At 36.9% G+C, this 23,691-nt stretch overlaps 2 protein-coding genes across 14 annotated transcripts in view; one reads left to right on the forward strand and one right to left on the reverse strand.

Annotated features, from left to right (window-relative positions):
* The window catches only part of LOC110459957 (serine-rich adhesin for platelets-like), a 58,429-nt gene extending 43,165 nt beyond the window's left edge, over window positions 1-15,264 (forward strand). For 9 of the 10 annotated variants that reach the window (XM_021512523.1, XM_021512522.1, XM_021512528.1 and 6 more), the window contains 9 exons: window positions 795-1,133; window positions 2,227-6,903; window positions 8,051-8,120; window positions 8,505-8,637; window positions 8,860-8,941; window positions 10,029-10,143; window positions 11,115-11,225; window positions 11,864-11,940; window positions 13,315-15,264. In XM_021512523.1, the coding sequence (XP_021368198.1) occupies window positions 795-1,133; window positions 2,227-6,903; window positions 8,051-8,120; window positions 8,505-8,637; window positions 8,860-8,941; window positions 10,029-10,143; window positions 11,115-11,225; window positions 11,864-11,940; window positions 13,315-13,402 (5,692 nt within the window). In that variant the 3' untranslated portion in view covers window positions 13,403-15,264. Of the gene's footprint in view, window positions 1-794; window positions 1,134-2,226; window positions 7,490-8,050; window positions 8,121-8,504; window positions 8,638-8,859; window positions 8,942-10,028; window positions 10,144-11,114; window positions 11,226-11,863; window positions 11,941-13,314 lie in introns of those variants that run through there. The other variant, XR_002463951.1, reaches the window with a different exon arrangement.
* Window positions 15,265-19,096: 3,832 nt separating this feature from the next.
* On the reverse strand, window positions 19,097-22,639 carry LOC110459933 (glutaredoxin-2, mitochondrial-like). 4 transcript variants are annotated; one of them, XM_021512445.1, is made up of 3 exons: window positions 22,565-22,639; window positions 21,587-21,840; window positions 19,097-19,902 (listed from the first exon to the last, which is right to left on the reverse strand). In XM_021512445.1, exons 2-3 carry the CDS (start codon window positions 21,824-21,826, stop codon window positions 19,789-19,791), a joined length of 354 nt encoding a protein of 117 aa, XP_021368120.1. In that variant the 5' UTR covers window positions 21,827-21,840; window positions 22,565-22,639; the 3' UTR covers window positions 19,097-19,788. The 4 variants fall into 4 exon arrangements, with proteins under 4 accessions (XP_021368120.1, XP_021368119.1, XP_021368118.1 ...); XM_021512444.1 differs by having other exon boundaries at window positions 21,587-21,837; window positions 22,526-22,622; XM_021512443.1 differs by having other exon boundaries at window positions 22,526-22,622.
* Window positions 22,640-23,691: the final 1,052 nt, after the last annotated feature.

The following is a 23,691-nucleotide window of genomic DNA, read 5'->3' on the forward strand; positions in this document are numbered from 1 at the left end:
GGGTGATGATATTTAGTCAGTAGCATACTAGGATCAAGGGCTACCAAGTTTGTTTAAATGTATGATCTTGAATCATATTCAAGGTCACAAGGAGCAAATATGTTTAAAATATTTCAACAACTTGTTCTGAATAACCAAAAGGCTCAGGATGTTGATATTTAGTTAGTAGCATATGCTAGGATCAAGGACTACTATGTTTGTTAAAGTGAATGACTTTGACTTATATTCAAGGTCACAGGGGTCAAATTTGTTTAAAATCTTTAAACAACCTCTTATGAATAATCATGGGTCCCAGGATGTTTATACTTTGCAAGTTGCATCCTGAGATGAAAGGCTATACAATGTGTTCAACTTTCAATCACAGGGGTGAAATGTTTTTAAAAAAAATAACAGGGTCTTTTGAACGAATTTTAATCATAAATACTGACATTTTGCCTGTAGCTTTATTTTAGATCACTTTTAAGGTTACAAGTGTGAGTTTTATACCAGGTGAGCGATGCAGGCCCATTGGGCCTCTTGTTTTTTTTTGTAATTTTATTTTTCAAGTCTTTTTTTTTCTATAATTACAATGCATTTAACATGAAATATACATACACATGCACTCACACACACGCAAAACTACAAACTACTTGTGGTTCAGCATTCTTTTACCTGTTCTCATATGTATTGTACTCTTTTGATAAAAAAAAAGAAAAAGAAAAAAGCGGGAGATATAGAAAGGCCCCTGGGCCTCTTGTTAATTATACCCTACTAAGAAACTTTGGTGCTCCTCTTACTTGTGTTCTTTGTTGTAGGGGGCAACCATCATTCGGGGAGTCGGTATCCGAGGACACACCAGATGTAGAGGAGGATGATGACATTGAAGTGGATTATGACGATGACCAGGAGGGTCAGATTAGAAGTAGTAATTATAATACATTATCAAACATAGTAGAATCTAGAAATGTGTCATATCATCATAACGGTCATAACAGTGAATCACGGAAGGTCAGTGGTAGTCAAGGCAACACAAGTGAGGGTGATTCGGATGAGAAAAGCCCAAATGATATGTCTTCCGGAAGGAGTCGTAAAGTGCGCAAAACGAAACGAAGGCTGCTCCCTGGAACAGTAGCTGTCCAGTCACGGCAAGACAGGTAGGCCAGTTTTCAGAACAGGTGGTGGGGCGTGTTTGGTGGGGCGTGTTTGGTGGGGTTGAGAATATCTGTGGTAGGGAGGCTTCCTTGATCTGAAATTGTATCGTTATTCATTTTACTGGATAATTTAAAAAACGAGTTAAGATGCAATTTTACAAACATTTGTGAAATTTGAGGCAAACAGTTAACACTTCATTTGACCATTGAGTTATTCAGATCAAGCTAGCTGATGTAGTCACTATAATGGTAATAGGCTCTGGGTTGTGCTGCATGAGTGTAGGGGTAATGGTAAATTTGTAGTGAGTACCTAATTAATAGTATTACATTGTTGTATTTTCAGTCCAATAACTGTTTTTTCGCTATTGTTTTAACCAGGATATCTCATTTATCTGGATATCTGGAGAAAACTCAACCTAGATATCTCACAAACCTGGATTTCTTGAAAATCTTGTTTCTCTTAACCTTTTTATACATTTTCGACAATTTCGATGTAACAAGTTCACAGATATCCTCATTTCAAAAATTATTAACAAGTGTTTTTATATGTGATTCTTGTTAAGCACTAGATTTGCCGAATAAATTATTAAACCTGGGATTTAAAAAAAAAAATACATTATGTTTTAGATATTAAACTGTATTTTTTTGTCCATATAACCACTTTAAAGCATAACCATAACATAAAATCCCATCTCTTAAGTATCTATGGTAACAGTTGCTATGATAATGGTAGCCATGGTTACAGTAACTATGATAATGGTAGCCATGGTAACAGTTACTATGATAATGGTAGCCATGGTTACAGTAACTTTAGTTACAGTAGTTATGGTTGGGAATTTCTAAAGTAACCATTGCTATAGTAAAAAAAAAAGTTAAAAAAATTGTTTAACTGCCCATCTACATTGTAAGTCATTTAGGGCCCATGCTATAGTAACAACGGCTACAATCTAGATTAATATTTGATATTGATGAAATATTTAAAATAAATCACTATTTTTGAAGAAATCACGGACACAAACTATTTAAAATTACAGCTGTACTAACATCATTAACAAAAAAATCTGTTTGTTCTTACACCAACCTGTTTCTCTCCTAGCTTGCCCAGGTCAAGCGCTAGCATAGATAGCACTTCTGATGGAGATGGAGAAATCTCTGCCAGGGATCCTGATGTTGGGGAGCTGGATGTGGATACCCAGGGGCAGGATGACTTAAATGATAGCCAGGCGATGTATACGTCACGGCAAACGAGTCAATTAGAGCAAAATAAGGTGATTGAATCAAACGAGCATTTTGTTGAAAAGTTTGAGAACATTTTAGAGGTGAAACCAAAAGAAACGTTAGTTAGGAAACCAATGGAAAAATCTGAGGAGTTTGGTGTGGAGGAAAAGAAAACATCAGATCAATATGTAGAAACACCATTGAGGAAATTGGAGGAAAACATGGTGGTTGATTCAAAGGAGCTGTTTATTGAAAAATCTGAGGATATATTGGAGGTAAAACCAAAAGAAACGTTAGTTAGGAAACCCAAGGAAAAATCTGAGAAGTTTGGTAGGGAGACAAAGGAATTGTCAGATCAATCTGTTGAGACATCGTCGAGTAAGCTAGAGCAACAACAGGTGATTGAATCAAAGGAGCTGTTTGTTGAAAAGTCTGAGGATATATTGGAGGTAAAAGCAAAAGACACTTTGGTTAGGAAACCAAAAGAGAAACCTGAAAAGGAAGTAGCTATGATGGAAAAGGAATCATCAGATCCCAATTTGGAAAAACCTGGAAAAAATGTTGAAGTTGTGTTGACAACAAATGCCATTGTGGAGGTAAATGAGAAATTCCAAGTTGAGCGAAGAGAAGGATCTGAGACACATGTTCTGGGAAATTTAAAGGAAATAGGAATTATAGATTCAATGCAAGAACCAGGAGCTAGGACAATTGATAATAGTGAGAAAGTATCAGAAATCACAGAAAATGAAATATTGGTAAGGGAATCTAAGGGGAAGGAAAGAGATAAACTACAGAAAAATTTGGATGAACAAATGACGGAAAGCGAACATATCACAGAAAAATTACAAGGAAATTCCAGTGAGAAAATGGATGTCAAAACATTACAGCATTTAGAGGAGCAACTGGAAGAGAGTAAGATGAAAGAAAAGGTGATTGTATCGAAGAGCTCATCAGAGGAGGACTCTGAGATTGACACGACTGTGGAGCTGAACTACAAGTACTCCGTCACAGACGAACAGGTGGACATCAATGATCTGGTCAAGGAAAACAGTGTCAATGAAGTGACTAATGAGCCAGGGGAAGAAACGGAAACGCACTCAGTAAGCAGTGATGTAAAAGTTGGGGAGGATATAGAGGAATCGGCAGCTCCACAGACCGTTTATAGAAAACCCAGTTCTTTGGAGGCCAAGGGTGAAGGGAAGAGGGTAACAAGTCATACAGAACTGACCGACAGAAGAGAGAGTGTGGAGGAAGATGCTGGTTCTCCTGGTGAAATAATGGCCACAGTGAATAGTAAGGCAAAGCAAGGCAGTGACAAGGAAGAGCTAGCGAAGTGGATTGGTACTGAAGGAACAAATGTAACAGTGGAAAACAAAGATAAAAATAACATTGGTGCAGAGGAAACACAGAAGATGGCAGGACCCTTAGATGGGGAAAAACATGGCACAATCAATCAGCTTACAGATCTGGATGGAAATGATAAACAGGCACCATATCCAACACTAGGTAGTGAAGAGGAAAGTAGAGAAATCAGAGATGTTCTTGGAGGCATTCAGAAAGAAGACAACCCGAGTTTGGAAGAGTCCATCAATACTCCTGGTCAGAGCTCAATTACTACAGATGAAACTGCTCTTGTTACAATCAATCAACTGTCAAGGGAAACAACAGACACATCAAATCAGCTTTCTATAGAAACAACAGATACAGCCAATCAGCTCTCAGTGAAAACAACAGATACAGCCAATCGGCTCTCAGAGAAAACAGCAGATACAGCCAATCAGCTCTCAGAGAAAACAGCCAATCAACTCTTGGAGAACACAGATACAGCCAATCAGCTCTTCGTAGAAAAAACAGTTACAGCCAATCAGATTACAGAGAAAACAACAGAAACAGTCACACAACTCTCAGAGAAAACGACAGATACACCCAATCAGGTCTCAGAAAACCAAACAGATACAACCAATCAACTTGCAGATGTGACGTCAATTAGAAGTGCTGAAAAGTCAGAAACAGATGTGACTGTAGACAATACTAAGACTAGATTTGTCAGGTTAGGGAGAGTAGGGGAGGATACGACAGAACAAAAAGACGAAGAAAATATCCCTGAAAGAGATGTCCGATTTGATGAGACACATGACCAAATAACAAAAAATGAAGCAGACCTGATGGATCATAGCAAAGATACGAGTAGAGAAGATGTGCAAGTTAAACGTGGAACAGTTGGTGCTAAAAATAAACAAAGAGAAACTGAAATTGATGCCACTTTGAGAGAAGAAACAAGCAGAAAGCTGAAAAATGGAAAAGAACTATCACTGGTGGATCTTCAGAGTAAGATGGATGTTCATCCAGACCTCGAGTCTACAGACAGCCTGCCATTGTCTGATTTAGACCGTCAGAGTAAGATGGATGTCCATCCAGACCTCGAGTCTACAGACAGCCTGCCATTGTCTGATTTAGATGGTCTCCAACCATCTGATATGGTCTCAAAGGATCTTGAAACATCTGCTGCTATTACTGATGATTTTCAAACCTCTACTACTGTCGTTAAGGATCTGCAGACTTCTGCTGCTTTTGCTAGAGAGTTTCAGACTGATGAAACTGCTGTAAATGAGATTCAGACTTCAGTAAAGGTTGCTAAGGAGATTCAGACAAATGTTACCGTTGCTAAAGAGATTAAGACTGCCGTACCTGCTGATATGGAGAGTCTCTCCACCACAGAGGTAGATGGAAATCTCCAGTCTGCTCAAGCAACACATGATCTTCACACTACTGTTGTAGATACTACAGATGAGCATTCTCTTGTGGATGTCAGGAAGGCTATGCCATCAGGTTCTCTGGAAGTGGCTGACAATATTAGCCGGGAAATCACCACAACTCTGAATTCTGTTGTGGATGTCAGGAAGGCTATGCCATCAGGTTCTCGGGAAGTGGCTGACAATATTAGCCGGGAAGTCAGCACAACTCTGAATTCTGTTGTGGTGTCTGAAGGTCTTCAGTCTACAGCAGATCTCCAATCCCCTTTGGGTGTCACAATGGATCTGCAGTCTGCGTTAGACTTAGTGGAGGTTATGGATGACAAACAGTTGTCTGTAAAAGTCGCCGGAGACAGACAGTTTTCTGAACCAAAAGGTAAAGGGCCTGTTGATACTAAATCAAGTCCAAGCTCCACCGTAGCAGACACTGGTACAAACAATAATGCTGTATACACAAATCTGAAAGCTGGTCTAGAATCGATACAAGTTCTTGAAAGTATTGAAACAAGTAACACACCCGCCTATATGGATCTGAAGGATGCTTTAGATTCTGTTCCTGAAAGTCCTGAAACAGACGCAGATTTGAAGGATGTACCTAACAAACCAGCTGCAGATTTGTATCTTAAAACTGCTACAGAGCCAGAGGTTGAAACAAAGAATACACAGTACACAGTCCCAGTAGAAAGTCAGTCCCCTGGAGTTAAAACAAATCAAATGAATGATGATACAAGCATCAATAGGAAGTTTAACACAGAAAATAATTCATCGGAAATTATTGATAGCAAGATTTTGTCCTTTTTGGAGGTCAAACTTCCAGAGGAGGTTTTATCAGAGGTGGATGAACAAGACAAGGGTGTCCAAGGAAAAGCAGACACCGGTATAACTGAGGAGGAAAAAGACACGACCAAGTCCACTGACGACAATGTTTCTATAGATATATCTATCAAAGATCAGCAAGGAAAAACAGGTGTGGCTTCATTTCAAATGAAACCAGATGCTGATTCTGATACTGAAAATACTGAGGATAAAGATGATACATTTTCTACAACCATGATCATATACACTAACAAATTTGAAGGTTGTGATGAGCAAACAAGAATGGAAGAGACCAGAGAAGCTCTAGAGAGCACAGTCTTGTCTTACCCAGAGCCCAAGTATTACAGCTTTATGCCTTACAACAAATCCAAGCCTCTGTACGGCACCCTAACGACCTCTGGGCTGCAGGGTCACACACCATCAGGTCGCGACCTTTCATCACAGGCCATGTTCCGATCTCCTCGGTTAACAGCCCAAACAAATGGAGTGTTCGATGGGAGCCTGTCCTCTCGTGTGAACTCCATACCGGACCATTGTCATGGGAAGGTTGTGGACAGAAAAGGAAACAAATCTGTTCATTTCCAGGACAGTGACGGCACTATCTACAAACCGCCACACACCTTGGCCTCTCCCCAAATAACAGAGGAATCGGCCGTGAGTAGAGAATCAAGTCTTCAAGGCATCACTCCAAAACTCCATGTAATCCAACAGGGTCAAGAAGAACAAAAGGAAGCAACTCCTGACACAGCAGTTGTCTCTGGAACAAAGGTTGAAATAATGAGTGAAGAAAAACCATCTGTTGTTCCGGAAAAAACGAAAAAGAAATCGCTTTTCTCAAGTCTGTCCTATATTTTACCCAGTGTTCCCTTTGCCCGTGGCATTATCTTGGATACATGGGAAGGAGAGGAGGTCACGTTTCGTGGTGAACTTGGAGACATTCTCGATGATGATAATGAAGGGGCCAATTCCGGAGCACCTTCAAAAGAGCAAGTAGCTTTTTGCTCCTTGACAAGTGTATGCATGTCACTATTTATCGAGCTGTGTATGTATATCATGCCTGGTGCCGCCTGTATAATCAGATGCTACATAAACTGTACTCCAGGACTCATTATTCTATATACAGACTCGTATAACCAGCCATTGTACTGCGCATTGACTGTTTGTATGGAAGTTATTCTGCTGCATATGACACTCTCATCTAATTGTGCTTTAAAATGTCTTTCCTATGCGCATGAAATCTTGTCAGAATGTGGAATGGACAGATCACTTTGACAGATGAATGCACACCTTGTGGTCAGTGACAAAGGACATGTGCCACATATTAAACATTTGTGCTCTATTCCTATGGCAAATATAACTGGATAACTGTGGTACTAGTGTTGTTGTCCTGATCTTAACAAACCAGGACACACAGAGTGGAATACAGTTGAAGTGGAATAGGACCTGTAAGTGTACATGTGGTGATGGTGGTTGTATGGTACTGTAATCATACTTTATATCTGAGGTGGCTCTGGAGCTCGGGATACACCTGTCAGCTTAGGAAGCATGGCTTGTCATCATTAATGTGTAAAGGTGAGGGCTGGCTTCAGGTGCTTCATTCCACGGTACCGCGATACATCTCTATTCAAGTATTATACTTTTACCGCTGCCTTTTAACCTTGTAATAAGTCCTAGTAGATAACTTCATAGTAATCATATACGAATGTACTAGTAATACACTAACCACTAATACCATTGTCTAGTCTTCATTATTAAAAAAAAGGGAATTTCTCAGACTAATCAACAAAATGTGAAACTGGCAAAATGTGAAATTGGCAAAATCTGAAATTGGCAATCTATTAATGGCAAGACTTTTACCTGAGTCAGTCAGAATTTAATACACAACTTTAGATATAGCATTGCATGATTTTCACTGATGCAAGGTTCTTAAGCATGGATTCTTTTAACTGAATTCCCTTATTTGATCTGTTACTTGCATGTGTTTCATCCAGCCCACTTATAAAAGTAACAAGTTTCACACCCTCCGACACCAACTAGAGCTCATGAAAAATATAAACAAACTGCAGTAAGGTTTCGTCTGACCTTGACTTTAAGAAATGTGTGTGACCTTTGCCCTGTAATATGGTTTTGTAGGAGCCCTGATGAGTCGGTGACCAATGGTCCACGAGGACAACCTGTAGGGGCTGTGGAATCTGATGGAGAGGTAAGTACTAAGGGGAGATAAATTACATAAAAAACCTTTATTCACAGAAAAGTAATAATTATGAAAAACCTACGTTAAAAAGTAAAAACTCAATTGGACCAAGTTCATTCATATAATGCTTGTTTTGATCCAGAATTAATGTTATTCCAAAATAATCTTCGGAAATTCAATGAAGAATTAGTTTAGTGATTTAGGACCTGCACATTTATGGCAATAGTTACATAAATATTTTACCAGATGATAGCATATATGATTAACCTCTTCCCATTCCATGCTGTGTCCACAGTACTTGGTGCTAATATGTCAAGGAAGATTTATTAAAACTTGATCAAGTGAATGTTAGTATGTACACATATGATTAGGTGTATGTTTATGTGTTGTTAGGCCATCGAGCCTGTGATGACCTCACAGCGAGTTTTCAAGGTCGTGTTTGTGGGAGACTCGGGCGTGGGCAAGAGTAGCTTCATTCACCGATTCTGTAACAACACATTCAACCCGTCCTTTAGCGCCACCATTGGTAAGTACTGATACAACAAACAGCCCCACCATTGGTAAGTACCTATACTCTAGCAGCCTGTCTTCTATAAAATCTGTAGGGAATAAATCCCATTATCATTTGACCTAATTCCTATAAAATCATAATTAAAGCTATCAATGATTTTTACATCTGAAGTCGTACAGATATATAATGGGAGTGCATGCTGTACAAACTGTTAACAGTGGGTGATACTTTGTACAGGTGTGGATTTCCAGGTGAAGATGATCCAGCTGAAGGACACAGTCATCGTGCTCCAGTTGTGGGACACTGCCGGGCAGGAAAGGTCAGCTACCAATACACTGTCCTAAAACACGTCTTTAGAGACTTCTATCATTGAAAACGCCAGCTAACATCAAATGGTATCACAAGAAAATGTTAATTTAGATATTGTAATTAGCAATCACAAAGCCTGAATTCAGTCTAACTAAACACAGGCACAGTCAAACTTCCATATTTCAAACTTTACGGGACCATCGGGGCAAATTTGAAACATTGAGACTTTGACTTAAGAATGTACTGCATAAGACAAAAAATATGTTTTATGTAATATCAAAATTTTACTTTCTACAAAAACAATGTATGTATTAAACGTAAATGTGATGTTGCTCATTTTCTCTACATCCTTCTGATGTTCCTTCAGATGTGTACCAAATTTCTCCTATAACTGGACGTAGAGACACATTCACCAGATCCACACGCAAAACATCCGCCACCCAGTACAACAAATCGGCATTAACAGATCACGCTAACACCCAAAATCACATCTTCAATTGGGACACTGCCAAGATAGTTGAAAGGGAACAAATACACAAATATGAGACAAATCAAATAAGCAATCAAAATTAGAATAACTCGGAACAAGAACAGAGACGAGGGGGACACCAGCTGAGTCATCTGTATGACCCGATACTGACACAACAGGGGCTAGATCTACACTCTACCTGTAACCTATCTGATGCAGTGTGTATACACTCCCTATCAATAGGCAAAACATCCCGGGTAGAGTGACATAAAAAAAATATACAATTTCATCACTAATTAGTTGTACAGGTAAAAATACAAATTGCTCACTCAGTCATAGCTTGACAAAGGGACCAGTTGGTCTTGAAATGTTGTGACACGTTTAATACGCACATATTTGTGTAGAAAGTAACACTTTGATATCACATATTTCCAAACTGATGAATCTTATTGAAAATGTTTTATGTACTGATACACAGAATTAGCATGTTTAGATGTTAAAATGACCCAGAGACATCTCAATGTTCTCATATAGGTACATGTAGTTGTTTTACTTCAAACCATTAGGTGTCATTTTCAATGTTTACCCAACGATCGGACCCAGTACACGGTGACTTTTGTATCTACAGGTTTCGCAGCATTACAAAGCAGTATTTCCGCAAGGCTGATGGGGTGGTCATTATGTACGACGTAACATCCGAGACCTCGTTCATCAATGTTCGAAACTGGATGACAAGTATAAAGGTACAAAACACAGCTTGGAATGTCTCTGTGTAATGTCCGTTTGTTGAGCTGGTCACAAAGATGATTTCTGTCATCTTAGCAGTAAAACTGGTGTAATGGTAGGAAAAGGGAAATATGGTTTACCTGTTATTTGTTGTTAAAATGATCTGATAAAATGAAATCAATCAATACTTTGGTTTTAATTTGACTTATCTTACCTGCAAATATTAACTCATTCACCCCGGAAGACCCATTTGAACTCCTCCAATTCAAAGGTCGGAATAGTTCATTATGAAATTTAAGGGGTGAATGAGTTCGTGAATTGTGTGGGAATTACACAGCAGTAATAACTGATTGAACAGAAAATATAAATTGATTACTTTTGCATCCTCGAAATTCCAGAGGTTACACTCACTTTAGTTTTCCGCACCCCTGGAATATGTCATGACAAAATCAAAATCAAAGACACATGGTTACTATTTGATTTGTTTCAGGTAAAAAAACCTGACCAATCAATAGGCTGATATCTGCTTTTTGAAGAAAACCAGTCAATTTTACTGTTAGGCTGCTGCGAGATTCTTTTGATGTTAAAGGATCAACTTAATCTACTTTAATCATTCAAAAGAGCCTTCGATTTTGTCATGACATTTTTCAGGGGTGCAGTAGAGGTTGATTCCATTTTAGAAAAAAATAGAAACTGCTCAGTACAGTTCCAGATGATGTCGTCAAAAGCAGTTAAGGTTTGAAAACATTGAGTTTTGCTGTGAAAGATTTGCACATCATTTTCAAATTATGGCTATCCTACAATGTCCCCCCATCCCCCTTTCATCTCAATGACAATCTCTACAATGTTACCCTCATTCTCTACAATGTTACCCTCATCCTCATTCTCTACAATGTTACCCTCATTCTCTACAATGTTACCCTCCTTCCCCTCAACCCTCTTGACACACCAGCCCTCACTAAATAATGAAGGAATTTATTTTTGACAGGAAAATGTGAATGACAACACAGTGATTGAAATCCTAGGGAACAAAACAGACATGACAGAAGGGGACGATAAACGTGTTGTACGAATGAACGACGGCAAGAAACTCGCCCTGGTCAGTAACTGTGTTGTCCATCTCTTAATTACTGCATGGCATTATCTAATATAGGCTGGAATTTCATGCAAACAGTTACATAAACGAAAAGTATAAAATTGCAATATTTTCAAAACAAATTACAATTTCTTTGATCAATCCATCTGTATAACGATATATTGTTTCCCAAGCAATGCAACTTACTTGTGAACATGTTTGAGGAGGTATGAGATGATGTTGTTAGGATATCCTACTTTGTTCTGTGCAGCCTTTTTTATGAGATGATGATTAACACCAAGCAAATTGAAATTTATAATACATGTGTCTACCTCATTTTATTTATTTCTTCAATTTGTTATTGAAATTTGAAGAATTCAATTGAGATATAATTTTTATAGAAATTTGAAGAATTCAATTGAGATATAATTTTTATAGAAATTTGAAGAATTCAATTGAGATATAATTTTTATACAAATTTTCCTGGAAACTTTTATGTGTGGCTTTTTCAGCTGTAAGAAATTTTTCATGTTGCTTAAAAATTTGTCCCAGGAGAAAAGCAGACTTTAAGTCATTTTAGTCTTATACTTACTACATTTGAAGATGTGTTCAAAGCTTTAGTAGATGACTAATGACCGAGAGATGTGTTGTGTTATTTGTAGGAATATGAAGCCTTATTTTTTGAGTGCAGCGCCAAATCTGGGACCAATGTACAGGAGAGTATGGCTGCCATGGCTGAGTAAGTACCCGAATACAACAGGGTCAAAGGGGTCAGACACAGGGCCTGTATTCAAGGAACCATTCTCATGCTCAAACTCACATCCTGTGCTCACACCCAATTTCTTGTTCCTGTGATAAAGTAATAAATTAAATTAAATTTGGTAAAAAATATGGAAACTGAAAAGACTATATACTGAAGATTTCACTAAACTTTCAATGTTAACACTTGACTTTTTTTATTGTGACACCTTATCTGAGTTACAAGAAAGATGGCTTTAGCACAGAATCCATACGTGAGGATAAGAGTAGTTTCATGAATACAGGGCCTGATGGTCACATGGTGGGTCAAGTAGACTATTTTTACGATGTTCACAGCATGGTTTAGGAAGAGGAAATACAACATTGACATTGGCACTGTTCTTTATGGTTCTCTGCAAAGGAGAAACACATAAACACCAGTAAATTCTTTTAAAAGATCAAGAAAATGTTTTCTTTGTCTAAAAATGGCTATTGCTATGTCCATGCAAGTGATAAACTATTTAAGGTTATTTTGAAGGTATACAGGATTACATAAACGTTATACAAGGAAGTCCTAACATTGAGTTACCTTTGTGACATTTAAATAGAACCCTGAAGAGGACCTGATCATTGATTTACCTATGGTACATTAACATGATACTTTGTACATTGTATGCGTAGACTGAGTGTTCAGTACATGGAGGCATGGTAGTCTAGTGGTAGGATGCCGGGCTCGAGACCGAAGGGTTGCGGGTTCGAGGCACGGCACTGTGTTGTATCTTTGAGCAAGATACTTAACTCCGCTTGTTCCAGTCTACTCAGCTGTAAATGAGTATGTGGTTGCAATTGGGCAGTGCTAGAATTGTTGAATGCTAGCTGTTAGCGCCAAAATGGCAGCTCAGGGAGTTGAGAAAGGTATTGGCTGGTTGCAAAGGCCCTATAACCACAGATAATAATTTGTGAACCGCTTTTAGACGACCTACGAACAAGCACACACACAGGCATACACACATAAGGAGATATTAGCCAGGTGGCATAGGACTAGTAGTTAGCGCCTGATAAGGCAGCTCCTGCGAATTCCTCAATATTGTATTGATTAATATATATGCTATTTGTATTGACTGTATTAAATAGTATATCTATGTACTGTAAAGCGCTTTAGAGTGGCTTATGTTAGCTAGATAGGGCGCTATATCAAATGTTGTATATTTATTTATTTTTATTTATTTTGTGATAAAGCGGTATATAGGAACCTCAAATTATTATTATAACATGTTTGCATAGAGCTGACTTTACCATGTAAAAAGATGAAAGGTGTTTTAATGTATGAAACAATCATACGACATTACTGATAATAGCCACGATATGTTTGCAGCCTGCTGAAGGATAAGGAGGATGAAGAGATGGAGAAGGCCCTACAACTGAAGGATGAAATTGTGGAGAAGAAAAAGTGCTGCATTTGACAGATTTAAGGTCAACTTTGGGGCATTGAAAGATTTCAAGGTCAAAAGTGAAATGAATTCCAGAAAGAAATCATCAAATACCAAATGTGATTCCTGTTAAACTGTTGTAAAGGACCACAACATCATTATTTAATTTACATGGTTTATTTTTATTTGAAGTTTTATCTTTTATGTTTGATAAAATATCTTATTGTTGCCTCATATCAATTATTTTTAATGTTACTTGTGTAAAAAATGTATAGAATTATTTTTATTCGATGCAAAAGTTGTTGAGAAACATTCCAATTTAGTGATAATTATGTTTTCATTATGTTTTTTACATACTATGTCTTGTCTCGGTGACAATGTTGTTTGGGGGAGCTGGAGGGAATGTGGGTATTATTTATCAAGGGGAAATTTAGTACTGTTTAACTCCTTCACCCCTGAAATTTCATAATGAACTACTCAAACCTCTGAGTTAGAAGGGTTCAAATGTGTCTTCAGGGGTGAATGAGTTAAAGATATCCTCCCTAAGAAAATAGTTGTTATCAGATGTTCCTCTTTTATATTCATACTCACATTTAAAAGACATTAAAAATATACCAGTAGTTGTTTTTTATGAAGGTTTTCAAAGACCTTAAGGAGAGGTTAAGTTTTAATGTAAGCTATTTACTGTAGTTTATTTCTGTTCATGTTGAAATTAGATATTTACCCTACTAGATTTTGATTGTTTTCTTTTGAAAATAAACGTATGAGTGTACAATAAGAAACATTTAATTTTAAAACATATATTAAACCTGCTCATGATCTTGAAAATTTATTCAGTTCCTCTTGGACCCATTTAGGCACTCGACAAGTCCCTTTTTCCAAGCATTTTTCAATGAGGTAAGCCAGATAAATTCCTGATATGAACTGTCTAGAAAATTTGTTCCCCGAGACCCGAAAATTTATTCTAAGAAACAGATCCCTTATTTGTTGATAAAACTTGTGTATACTATATAGCATTTTTTGTAACCTATAGGTGCTCATCAGCGTACAAATGTATTTATTTACCGTCTTTACCCTATAAAAAACCCATGGTCAACACATAGCTTCCAACTCAATATAAAGGGTGGGCTTGTTACAGGTACAGCACAACAAAATAGTATTTGTTAGAATTTCTACTGTAGGAACTGCTGACAGATTTCATTTAGCTGGGCTTGTAAACAGAAATGGGCGTATTGGTAGATAAATACGGTACCTGGGTATGTAATCACATTGACTCTACCTGTTAATGACCGTACATCTGATAATTTTAGAGATATGTTAACACTTGAAGTAAATCTGCTTTGAGTTTTGTATATTATGTTATCATTTTATGATAAACCAGCATATATAAAATCACTTATTTGTATTGTATATCATTAGATTTTTTTGAAGCATTACTTCATGAATTTAAGCATTCTTATATTAGTTGATGAAGGATGTAGACCAACATATCCCTGCCTTTCTACAAGTCAATATGTCTGCCCTCGTCCATGTCCGTTATGTTTGTGTATAATAAAAACATTCTATATATGGTGTACAGTTGTTTTTAAAACGTTTATTTTAATAATGCCTATTTCTATACTCAATACACTGAAGTGCAATAGATTTTATATTACATACTCCTCCAATATGTGTAGTCATAAATGTTATACAAGCTTTTAGGGTAGAAATCCTCTGTGTTTCTTATACTGTTGGAGTTATTTTCTCAGCAACGTGATTTTATCATAATCATAGTATGATTGAGTCAGAATACACCATTAGCTGTATTGACAAATTTACACTAAATGAAATATAACCAATATCATTATTACTGGACTTATATATATCAGTTCTATCTTCTTGTAATATGATGTATATGTACATGTAACTGTTCTGTTTCACTGTGTCTTGATAAAGGAGTGGATTGCTCAGAAAATTTGACAACCTAAACTTGTCCACACTGTTGGAATTACTTCTTTGCCCATATATATATATATATATATATAGACATAAACAAAATAAGATTTAACGACTGACTAAAAAACTAGCTGCTTTCACCCTTCACAGGGCTCTTCAGGTTTATTTTCTGTGAATGGTGAAAGCAGCTAGTTTTTTAGTCAGTCTTTAAATCTTATTTTTTCTATATTTACTTACTTTACATGGACATTAATCCTTTTTTATTATATGGACATGTATACATTTTTACTGGTGTAAAATGTAATGTACAGTATATGATAGACTGACTACCAGCCCCCAAGTTTTTATGAAGAATTTCTTGACTGCATTTTACAACTGCCTTAATTTTCTCCCCCTTGTTTTAGGACTTGGTATCAGACGTTTAATTTTGTTCTAAATAATTCAATATTCTAGAGACGGGGCCCAGTCTAAGTATATGACAGTGATTAGGAAGTTCAAACTACACTGTTCCTATAAATCTATATAATTTCTCAAATGTTTTTGGCCATTTCAATTTTGAATTTGCACAAAGCTTATGGCCTATTAATCCTTGCATTGAAATATCCTGTTATATAATTGGAAGGCTTCAAACATGAATTTCCAATGTAACAGATTATAATTCATTCAAAAATGCATCATACCCATGTTCTTATGATACTAACTATATATTTAGGTTTCTAGTTAGCTTTCACAAGTGATTTGCTATTAACTCATTGACCCCTGAAGACACATTTGAACCCTTCCAATTCAAAGGTTGGAATAGTTCATTATGAAATTTCAGGGGTGAATGAGTTAACTCACAGACGCTGACTTTTCACTTCAGGAAATGTCAGGACTTCTTACCATTGGCAGATTTAGAGGAAATGTATAGAACTTCCTGATTTCATTGCAGAATTGTTTAATATTTGTTCATGAAAAAATACATTTTCTCTGATTGGACAAAGATTTCTATATCCTTGGATCAGTGCTATGCCTTTATATGTACACAATGACTAATATGATGTTGTTTATCAAAAAATGGCTTTGTGATGGTGTTGTGCAACTGGATATGATCGACAGATAAACACCATTGGTTCAGTACTAACTGTATAGCTATGATGGGAACACATACCGTATATAGGGTTCTCAGTAAGGATTTGCCTAATGTTATAGTTACTAGTACAGTAAAACCTATTTACAACTACCTGTCTAGGGACAAATACAAATTGGTTGTTTGAGACAGGTGCTTGCTGCAAGCAGGAAGTCATTTAAGGCAGGTAGTCACTTTAGGCAGGTGGTCACTAAACCAGGTTTGACTCCAGATGTATTCAAGGCTTATCCTTTAACAGATCTAGAGTGAAGACAGAGTAAGGCCAGTTTTGACTAATTTAACAAAACTGAAAGAAGACCTACATCATACTAACTTGTAGCAATATAATTTACTTATTTATCTATCTGAAATGTTAATTTATTTTGTTTAAAAAAATATATACATTTACCGGTAAGGTCTTTGTTGACTGAAAATTATTTTGAACTTCTCCATATCAATCCATATCATTATATTTCTCTTTATTACAACAAACAATATACATTCCATACTCAGAAAATTCACCTTCTGTTCATCAATCAAGCATGTTGTAAGATGCTAACGGATGCCGAACACCAAATTTGAAGTGCATGTCTAAAGATAGTAAGACACAAAAACATTTTTTTATCGATTTCAAGCTATCATGATGTTCCTTGAAAATGAACCGTTCAGAATTATGTAGGACAGGGAGCCAAGATATCATCAGCTTACCAAAGAAAAGGTTGATGAAGAACTCAAGTACACAATTAAATACGTAATTTTATCAATCGTTCCTTAAATCTTATAAGTACTTGATGTATTTTAAAATTGATTTTAGATTTTTATACATATATATGTCTAAATAGTAGCAGGTGATTTATTGGCTCTGATTTTAGATTTATCTGAAGAACAGCCAAGTATAGCTTCTTTTTTTTTGTGTTATAATATGCTTACGAATCCATGTTGCATTAAAATCTCTGAAATAAATTTGCGTTATTTGATTTTTCACACGTTATAATATTAAGGGCTGCATTGGCTATGGGCTTGAGAATGCCTCCAATCAGATCTAGATATGACTGATTCTCATCTCAATGTGTCGAGAGGAGAATTTACTTTAAATAAATTTTGTTTTACAGCAACTATAAAACAATTTCCGCTAACTTATATTAATCACTCATGGTGGCCTGGATGGTAGTGTGAAGGGGGTCTTAATGCAAGAGGAAACCGTAGTACCTGGTGGAAACCCATGTGGTCAGGCAGGTGACCCAGTGACTTTTCAATGGGACCCAGGCTGTTTTGGTGAAAGTCAAGTGTACTATTCATTGTGTCATCCAACCACCTGAGGAAATAACTGAAAAACAGTATTGCCAAATAACCCCATTTTTGCCACGTCCTTCAGCTGCCTGGGGGTGTCTGCTATTCTGTTTGTACAATTTTGAATCCCCAACATCTTGGAATGCTTCCAACCTAATGTGGTTGATATCTATCTCATAGTTCCAGAGAAGTCAATTAACGCAATATGGCCAAATGACCTCTTTTATGTCCATCCCTCAGCACCCTAATGTACCACCTAAAGATGTTTGCAGTCAATTTTGGTGAGATTCTGTTCAGCAGTTCAGAAGAACAAGAGTACCGCTGGGCGGAACAAAATACGCCCGTCGAATGCCATATAGTTTTATATACTTTCTTACATTGAAATAAGATCTGCATCATTCTAAGAGTGGTTAGCTGATATGCTATAAAAAATGTAGGAGAAAATCTACAGACAAAAAATCCAATACTGAAATGAACAAAAGGCAATACATTGTGCAAAAATCGGTGAATCAGAATTCTTTTAAGGGAGACACAACTTCATATCATGATTATCATGTATACCAAGTTTCAAAGAGATCGGTCAAAAAATGTAGGAGGAGATCTGCGGACAAAATTCAAATACTGAAATGAACAAAGGGCAATAACTTTTGGAATAATTGGTGAATCAAAATCTTTTTAAGGGAGACACAACTTCATATCATGATTATAATGTATACCAAGTTTCAAATAGATCAGTCGAAAAATGTAGGAGGAGATTACCGGACAAACAAAAGTTTACGCCGGACGGACGGACAACGCCATACCATAATACTACCGTCAAATTTGAGGGTCGTATAAAAAGTCATCAGAATGTTGACCTGCACAGACAGATGGACAATGGCACTGCTACCCTTAAATATCCACCTCCCACAGCACACCACAATCCTCAGATATCAATGTCTCATGATACCTTACTGATCTCATCTCAAATATGTGATTACCATTTCTCCCACCCGTCACAGGTGTGTCTCCCATATTAGCCTGGAAAGAACAGCTTGTCACCCCCTAGGGGGAGATAGCCTCATCCAATTAGCATGTGTTCAATTATGACATCATTTAAATGTGTATCCGGTATTGGTGACATCAAAATTGTATGATGATATTTATACCCCATATGTATTCTTGTTAACAAACATGAAAGACTAATATTGGTAGAGTTGTGACTAAAATAACAGGACGGGAGAAAAGTAATCACCCCCTACCTTGAGGGTGCAACAAAACCTCAAGTTAGACAACCAAAACAAATCATCCCTCGGGTAGGAGATTTCTCTGTCACACCCTCAAGGTAGGGGAGATTCTATTAATCTCAAGAAGAGATAATTTAATATATAATGCATAACAGACTATTTTAAAAAGTACATGTAATGAACAGTTTATTGCACAATACAAAACAAGTCAATAATATCTTTATTACCATTGGTTAAATGGGTACACCCAAAAAAGACATGTTTCTATCAAGGTACTTTTCATTAAAATATGATTGTACAATAATGTTTAAGTGACTTCCTAAATATGAATAAGATTTATACTTTATATACCATTGTGTATCACAATAACGCTTGTTCTATAGGCACTGGTTTAGATATGTTAACATTGTTTTAGGGATGTTAACATGATGCATGTGGTGCTTCTTATATATATAGGTCTCATGAGTAATAACGACAGTATGATCCAATATTGGCACTGGATCCCAACAAATAAATGTTGGTTGGATGTGTATTACTAAAATAGAATATATGGGCAAAGAAGTAATAACAACAGTACAGACACAGAAATTTGTCAAACTTTCATGGCGATCTGCTCCTCTATCAAGACAGGAACATGAAAATTTGCATATCACAACATAGAACAGAAAACATTCACCATGAGACAATAATACAGCTTTGTCGTTACTACTTCTTTGCCCATATTGTATATATATATATATATATCTTCTTTTCATATAAACAATGATCCAGTTAACCAATTAAAAAGGACTTGGTACACATCCTGAGTAGAGTTGGTATTGATAATTAAACTGTGACAAATATGTTCAGACTCCAAATCCTCAGCTACACATCCCACACTGTTTGATAAGTTCTTCCAACTGTCCTTTCTTGTGTAGCTGTTTGGTCTCTGAAGCGCCACCGATACACTTTCCATTCACAAACACTCTAGGAACCTGAAATTGGAGGAACACATGTACAGTGAAACTTGAAATATCAAAGATATGATGATGCACGAAAATAATTACATCTCAAAAACATTATTGAATGATTCAAGAGGGGAGAGGGGAGGACCAAAAAAGACATAGATATACTGTGGAATGGAAACTGATAGAGGGTTGCTGTGGCTATAAGAAAGGCACAGATAGATGTGGATGTCATGGCTAAAATAATGACCACAGCAGAAGAGGGACAGAAGAAGCATATGCTAGTTTTAGCCCTGTGCTGAAAAATACCAAAACAGGATAGACTGGAAACATGTTTAGAATGTTGACATTTAGAGTAGCTGAACCATCTTGTTTCATATTTTAGCAAAGTGGTCCACCAAATACTTTTGTCCAAGTTTTAAGGACTCGCACAACTAAATCAGCAAGTATTTCATACAATTGTTATTCCTATACCTAACATTTGTTCTGGATAAATACTAAATGAGTAATATTTAAATTGTTGACATATATTATTGAATAAAATCTACAGATATTTAACTTTGGATAAACGTATATTTTAGAAGATTTTGATATGTGATGGTGGTTTTATATCGGGTCAAAAGTTAGGGGGTGATCCTGTTCTGCTTCACCCGTTTGGCTTGTAAACTTCTGGTTGTCAAAAGCATTAGCTGCCTGCAGTAAGTGCTGTTATATATGCCACTACACCTGCCAAAAAATGCCTTTTAAAGCCTCTATGCCATTAGGCCTGTTTAGGGTTGCATGGGCAAAAAAACTAGGGTAGGTAGGTCAGATTTTTCTAATTTTTTTTGTATATTTTTGGTCATGTGATTATGACCTTACTATTGTAATTAAAACAAAGAATTACATAACAAGGTTCATTAGGAGGCAAATTGTGCTCCATAGGATGACATTTAGCGCCAACACGGAGCTGGAAGCCATTTTGAAAGGCAAGAACCTTTTAAAATTCGAAAATCAGCGGGTTTTTAAAAAAAAAATCATCAAAAAGATTTGGGTCGGGGGTAAAAAGCTTGGGTCGGTCGGGAACCTTAAACAGACACCTTTTTTTTTTGGCCTTGCACCTGCCAAAAAATGCCTTTTGAAGCCTTTTGTCAGATATGTATCTATGAATCTAGACCGTTGTCACTAGTGTTGAACTTCAAATGTTAAAGCTATTAGCTCAAAAGCTAAGTAATGACATATATGACTTAGTTGTCCTTAGCCTCTCATGCTAAGCTTATCAGGCTAGGTTGTCTCCCCCCTATTCGGCCGATCAGGTGATGGTTAAGAGGAGGATTTTCATTTTTCAGAATGGCAATACAGTCAAGTTTTAAGACTCAGAGTTCATAAAAATGTTAATGCATGTCTTGCCAGAGACAATAATGGGACAACTATAGTATTTCTTTGATTAATAAAAACTTTGGTTCAGCAAAATGCTCATTTAGGAACATGTTCAACAAAAGTGGCCCCAATGAACATTTAGTTTAGGTTACTTCCCCTTTTAACCTGATATCAGGCAGTAGGCAACTGGGCTATGTAAATCTGTCAAACATTTACTCTAGGTTGGCATCCCTCTTACAAAAAAAATCAAATATTACCAGCTTTAATATCAGATCATGATCAACATCTCTAAAGCATAGCCCACCACACATTTAGTTTAAATTATATCTTCTGATTGCAGATAACCAAAGCTTACAGTATATGCATCTGTCATGTGCCCTAGTATATTCTGCAATTTTTCTCCATCTTTTCTGTCATCCAGTTCAATTTTTGTGGTTTGCACTTGAAGCCTTTTGAAAATTTTGTCTGCCTCATCACAATAGGGGCAGTATGACTTGGAGAAGATGACCACACAGTTGTCTTTGACAGTTTGTTGTATATACTTGGCTTCTGCAGACTCCATGTCAGCAGGGCCTGAGGGACCGGCATTTCCCATCTTGTATGGACCTTCTGTAAAAATATGACAAAAGTAGCATTGATTAAAGTTAATCAAGTTAACCATCACAGTTTTCTTTTATTTAAAATTTTAATAAGACCTTCCCTGACACCAGTCAGGGGGACTCTCAATACACCTATAATATATAAATCATATTATAGGTTTAATTTCAGACGAGGCTATAGCTAGTACCTGTGATTGGAGGGTCCCGGGTTCCAACCCCTGTCTGGCCGTGTACTATTTTTCCGCTTAAGCTCAATGCCTGATCTTTGACGTTGAACTCATTTTGTACCAGTTTAATAGCTAATATACAAGTTCATGATATTCAACTTATATATGTAAGTTTTTATTTTTTATTGGGGTCTTTAAATATGACTTATAACTGTCAGAGAGTTAGAATTTTGTGCAACATCTTTTAGGGCCTGGGGGCTTGTTGAACAGGCAAGAGGCGTGCCACAATATTTGCCGGAGGAGAAGTGTAACACCTTTACTCCAAAGCCTGGGACAAGACCTTTTTTAACTGCTGGGATTGGACTTTTCGAGCAATCTTAAATCTAACCGATGCACCACAACAAAACTAGTCTATTTCCGTGGATTGCATCATTCCAATATGTTTTATTGTACCGTACATATCTTTCTCTCTCTCTCTCAAAGTTTGATATGGTCCTGGACATGACAATAGGAACACTACCAACTTACACCAATTGCAAGAGTAGGAGAAAACTTGTTTTACTTGACCTGAGGACAATCGACGGCCAGATAGGCTGATTCACAACATCCGGCATCAATGTAGACAAACGCTTGAGATGTTTCTTTACAATCAAACATCCAAATGATCATGTATATATTACATATTGCGCGGGAGTTTATGAAAATTTATATTGAGTTAGCAACTTCAACTTCAACATATCCAGCAACTGTCTTAAACACTCCTGTGTACACAATTTTTGGATATTGTGGACCACTGTTCGGAGATTCTTGTGAGAGGAGACGATATTGATAACATTAATTTATATTTTGCCAAAACGTTTCAGTGATACCGTTGTTACTTGCGCTCTGAATTAATTCTGTCAAACCGTAGACAACGTCTAGACTGGGAGGATGTAACTTTGGCTGATACCTATCGTTTGAAAAGTACAGAGCGGCGACATCCGATTTCAAAGCCAGTCAATTTTACCGTCTCGCGATCGACAGATTTTGAGGTACCTCAAAGTCACAAAGTGGTCACGCCTTTGATTTTAAGGGGTGCAGAGAGCGCAAGTGAGCGTAACCCCTGGAGTATCGAGGACGAGTCTTTATATAGTATACATCAGTAAACGATCTCCCAGATGTAGTGCGTAAGACAATAAATATCTTTCCTGACGATCGTAAACTATATAAATCAGTAACTAACCCTAAAGACAGCGTCGGTTTCGGGAGGATCTGAATCGCCTTGTGGAATGCTCAGATACATGGCAACTCCGTTTTGATATTGGGAATTGTAAATACATGCAGTTAGGTAGGGATAGCTTTCAGACGCAGTATCCAATGACAGGAGAATTTCAACCAAGAGAAAGACATTGGTGTGGTGTTTGATCATGAGTTCAAGCTCAACGATCACATAGCTATGAACGTGAAAAATGCAAAAAAAAGCTTCGGGAATTATTAAAAGCCCTTTTACGTGCCTGGGCAATGCAAGGAAATACTTTTTCCATGATAGTAACGTTTTGCTTTTCTACCACATAAGGAATACGGAAGTGTAATATAGTCTCCCCTGTACAAAAAGGATACCCTATAGCAATATAATAAATTCAACGACGTGCTACAAAATTAGTAACTGGGTTAAGCAACAGATCTCACGAGAATCGTTTAAGAATTTTGGGTGC

The sequence above is a fragment of the Mizuhopecten yessoensis genome, unplaced genomic scaffold, assembly GCF_002113885.1.
Source record: "Mizuhopecten yessoensis strain PY_sf001 unplaced genomic scaffold, ASM211388v2 scaffold10275, whole genome shotgun sequence".
NCBI classification, from domain to species: domain Eukaryota; kingdom Metazoa; phylum Mollusca; class Bivalvia; order Pectinida; family Pectinidae; genus Mizuhopecten; species Mizuhopecten yessoensis.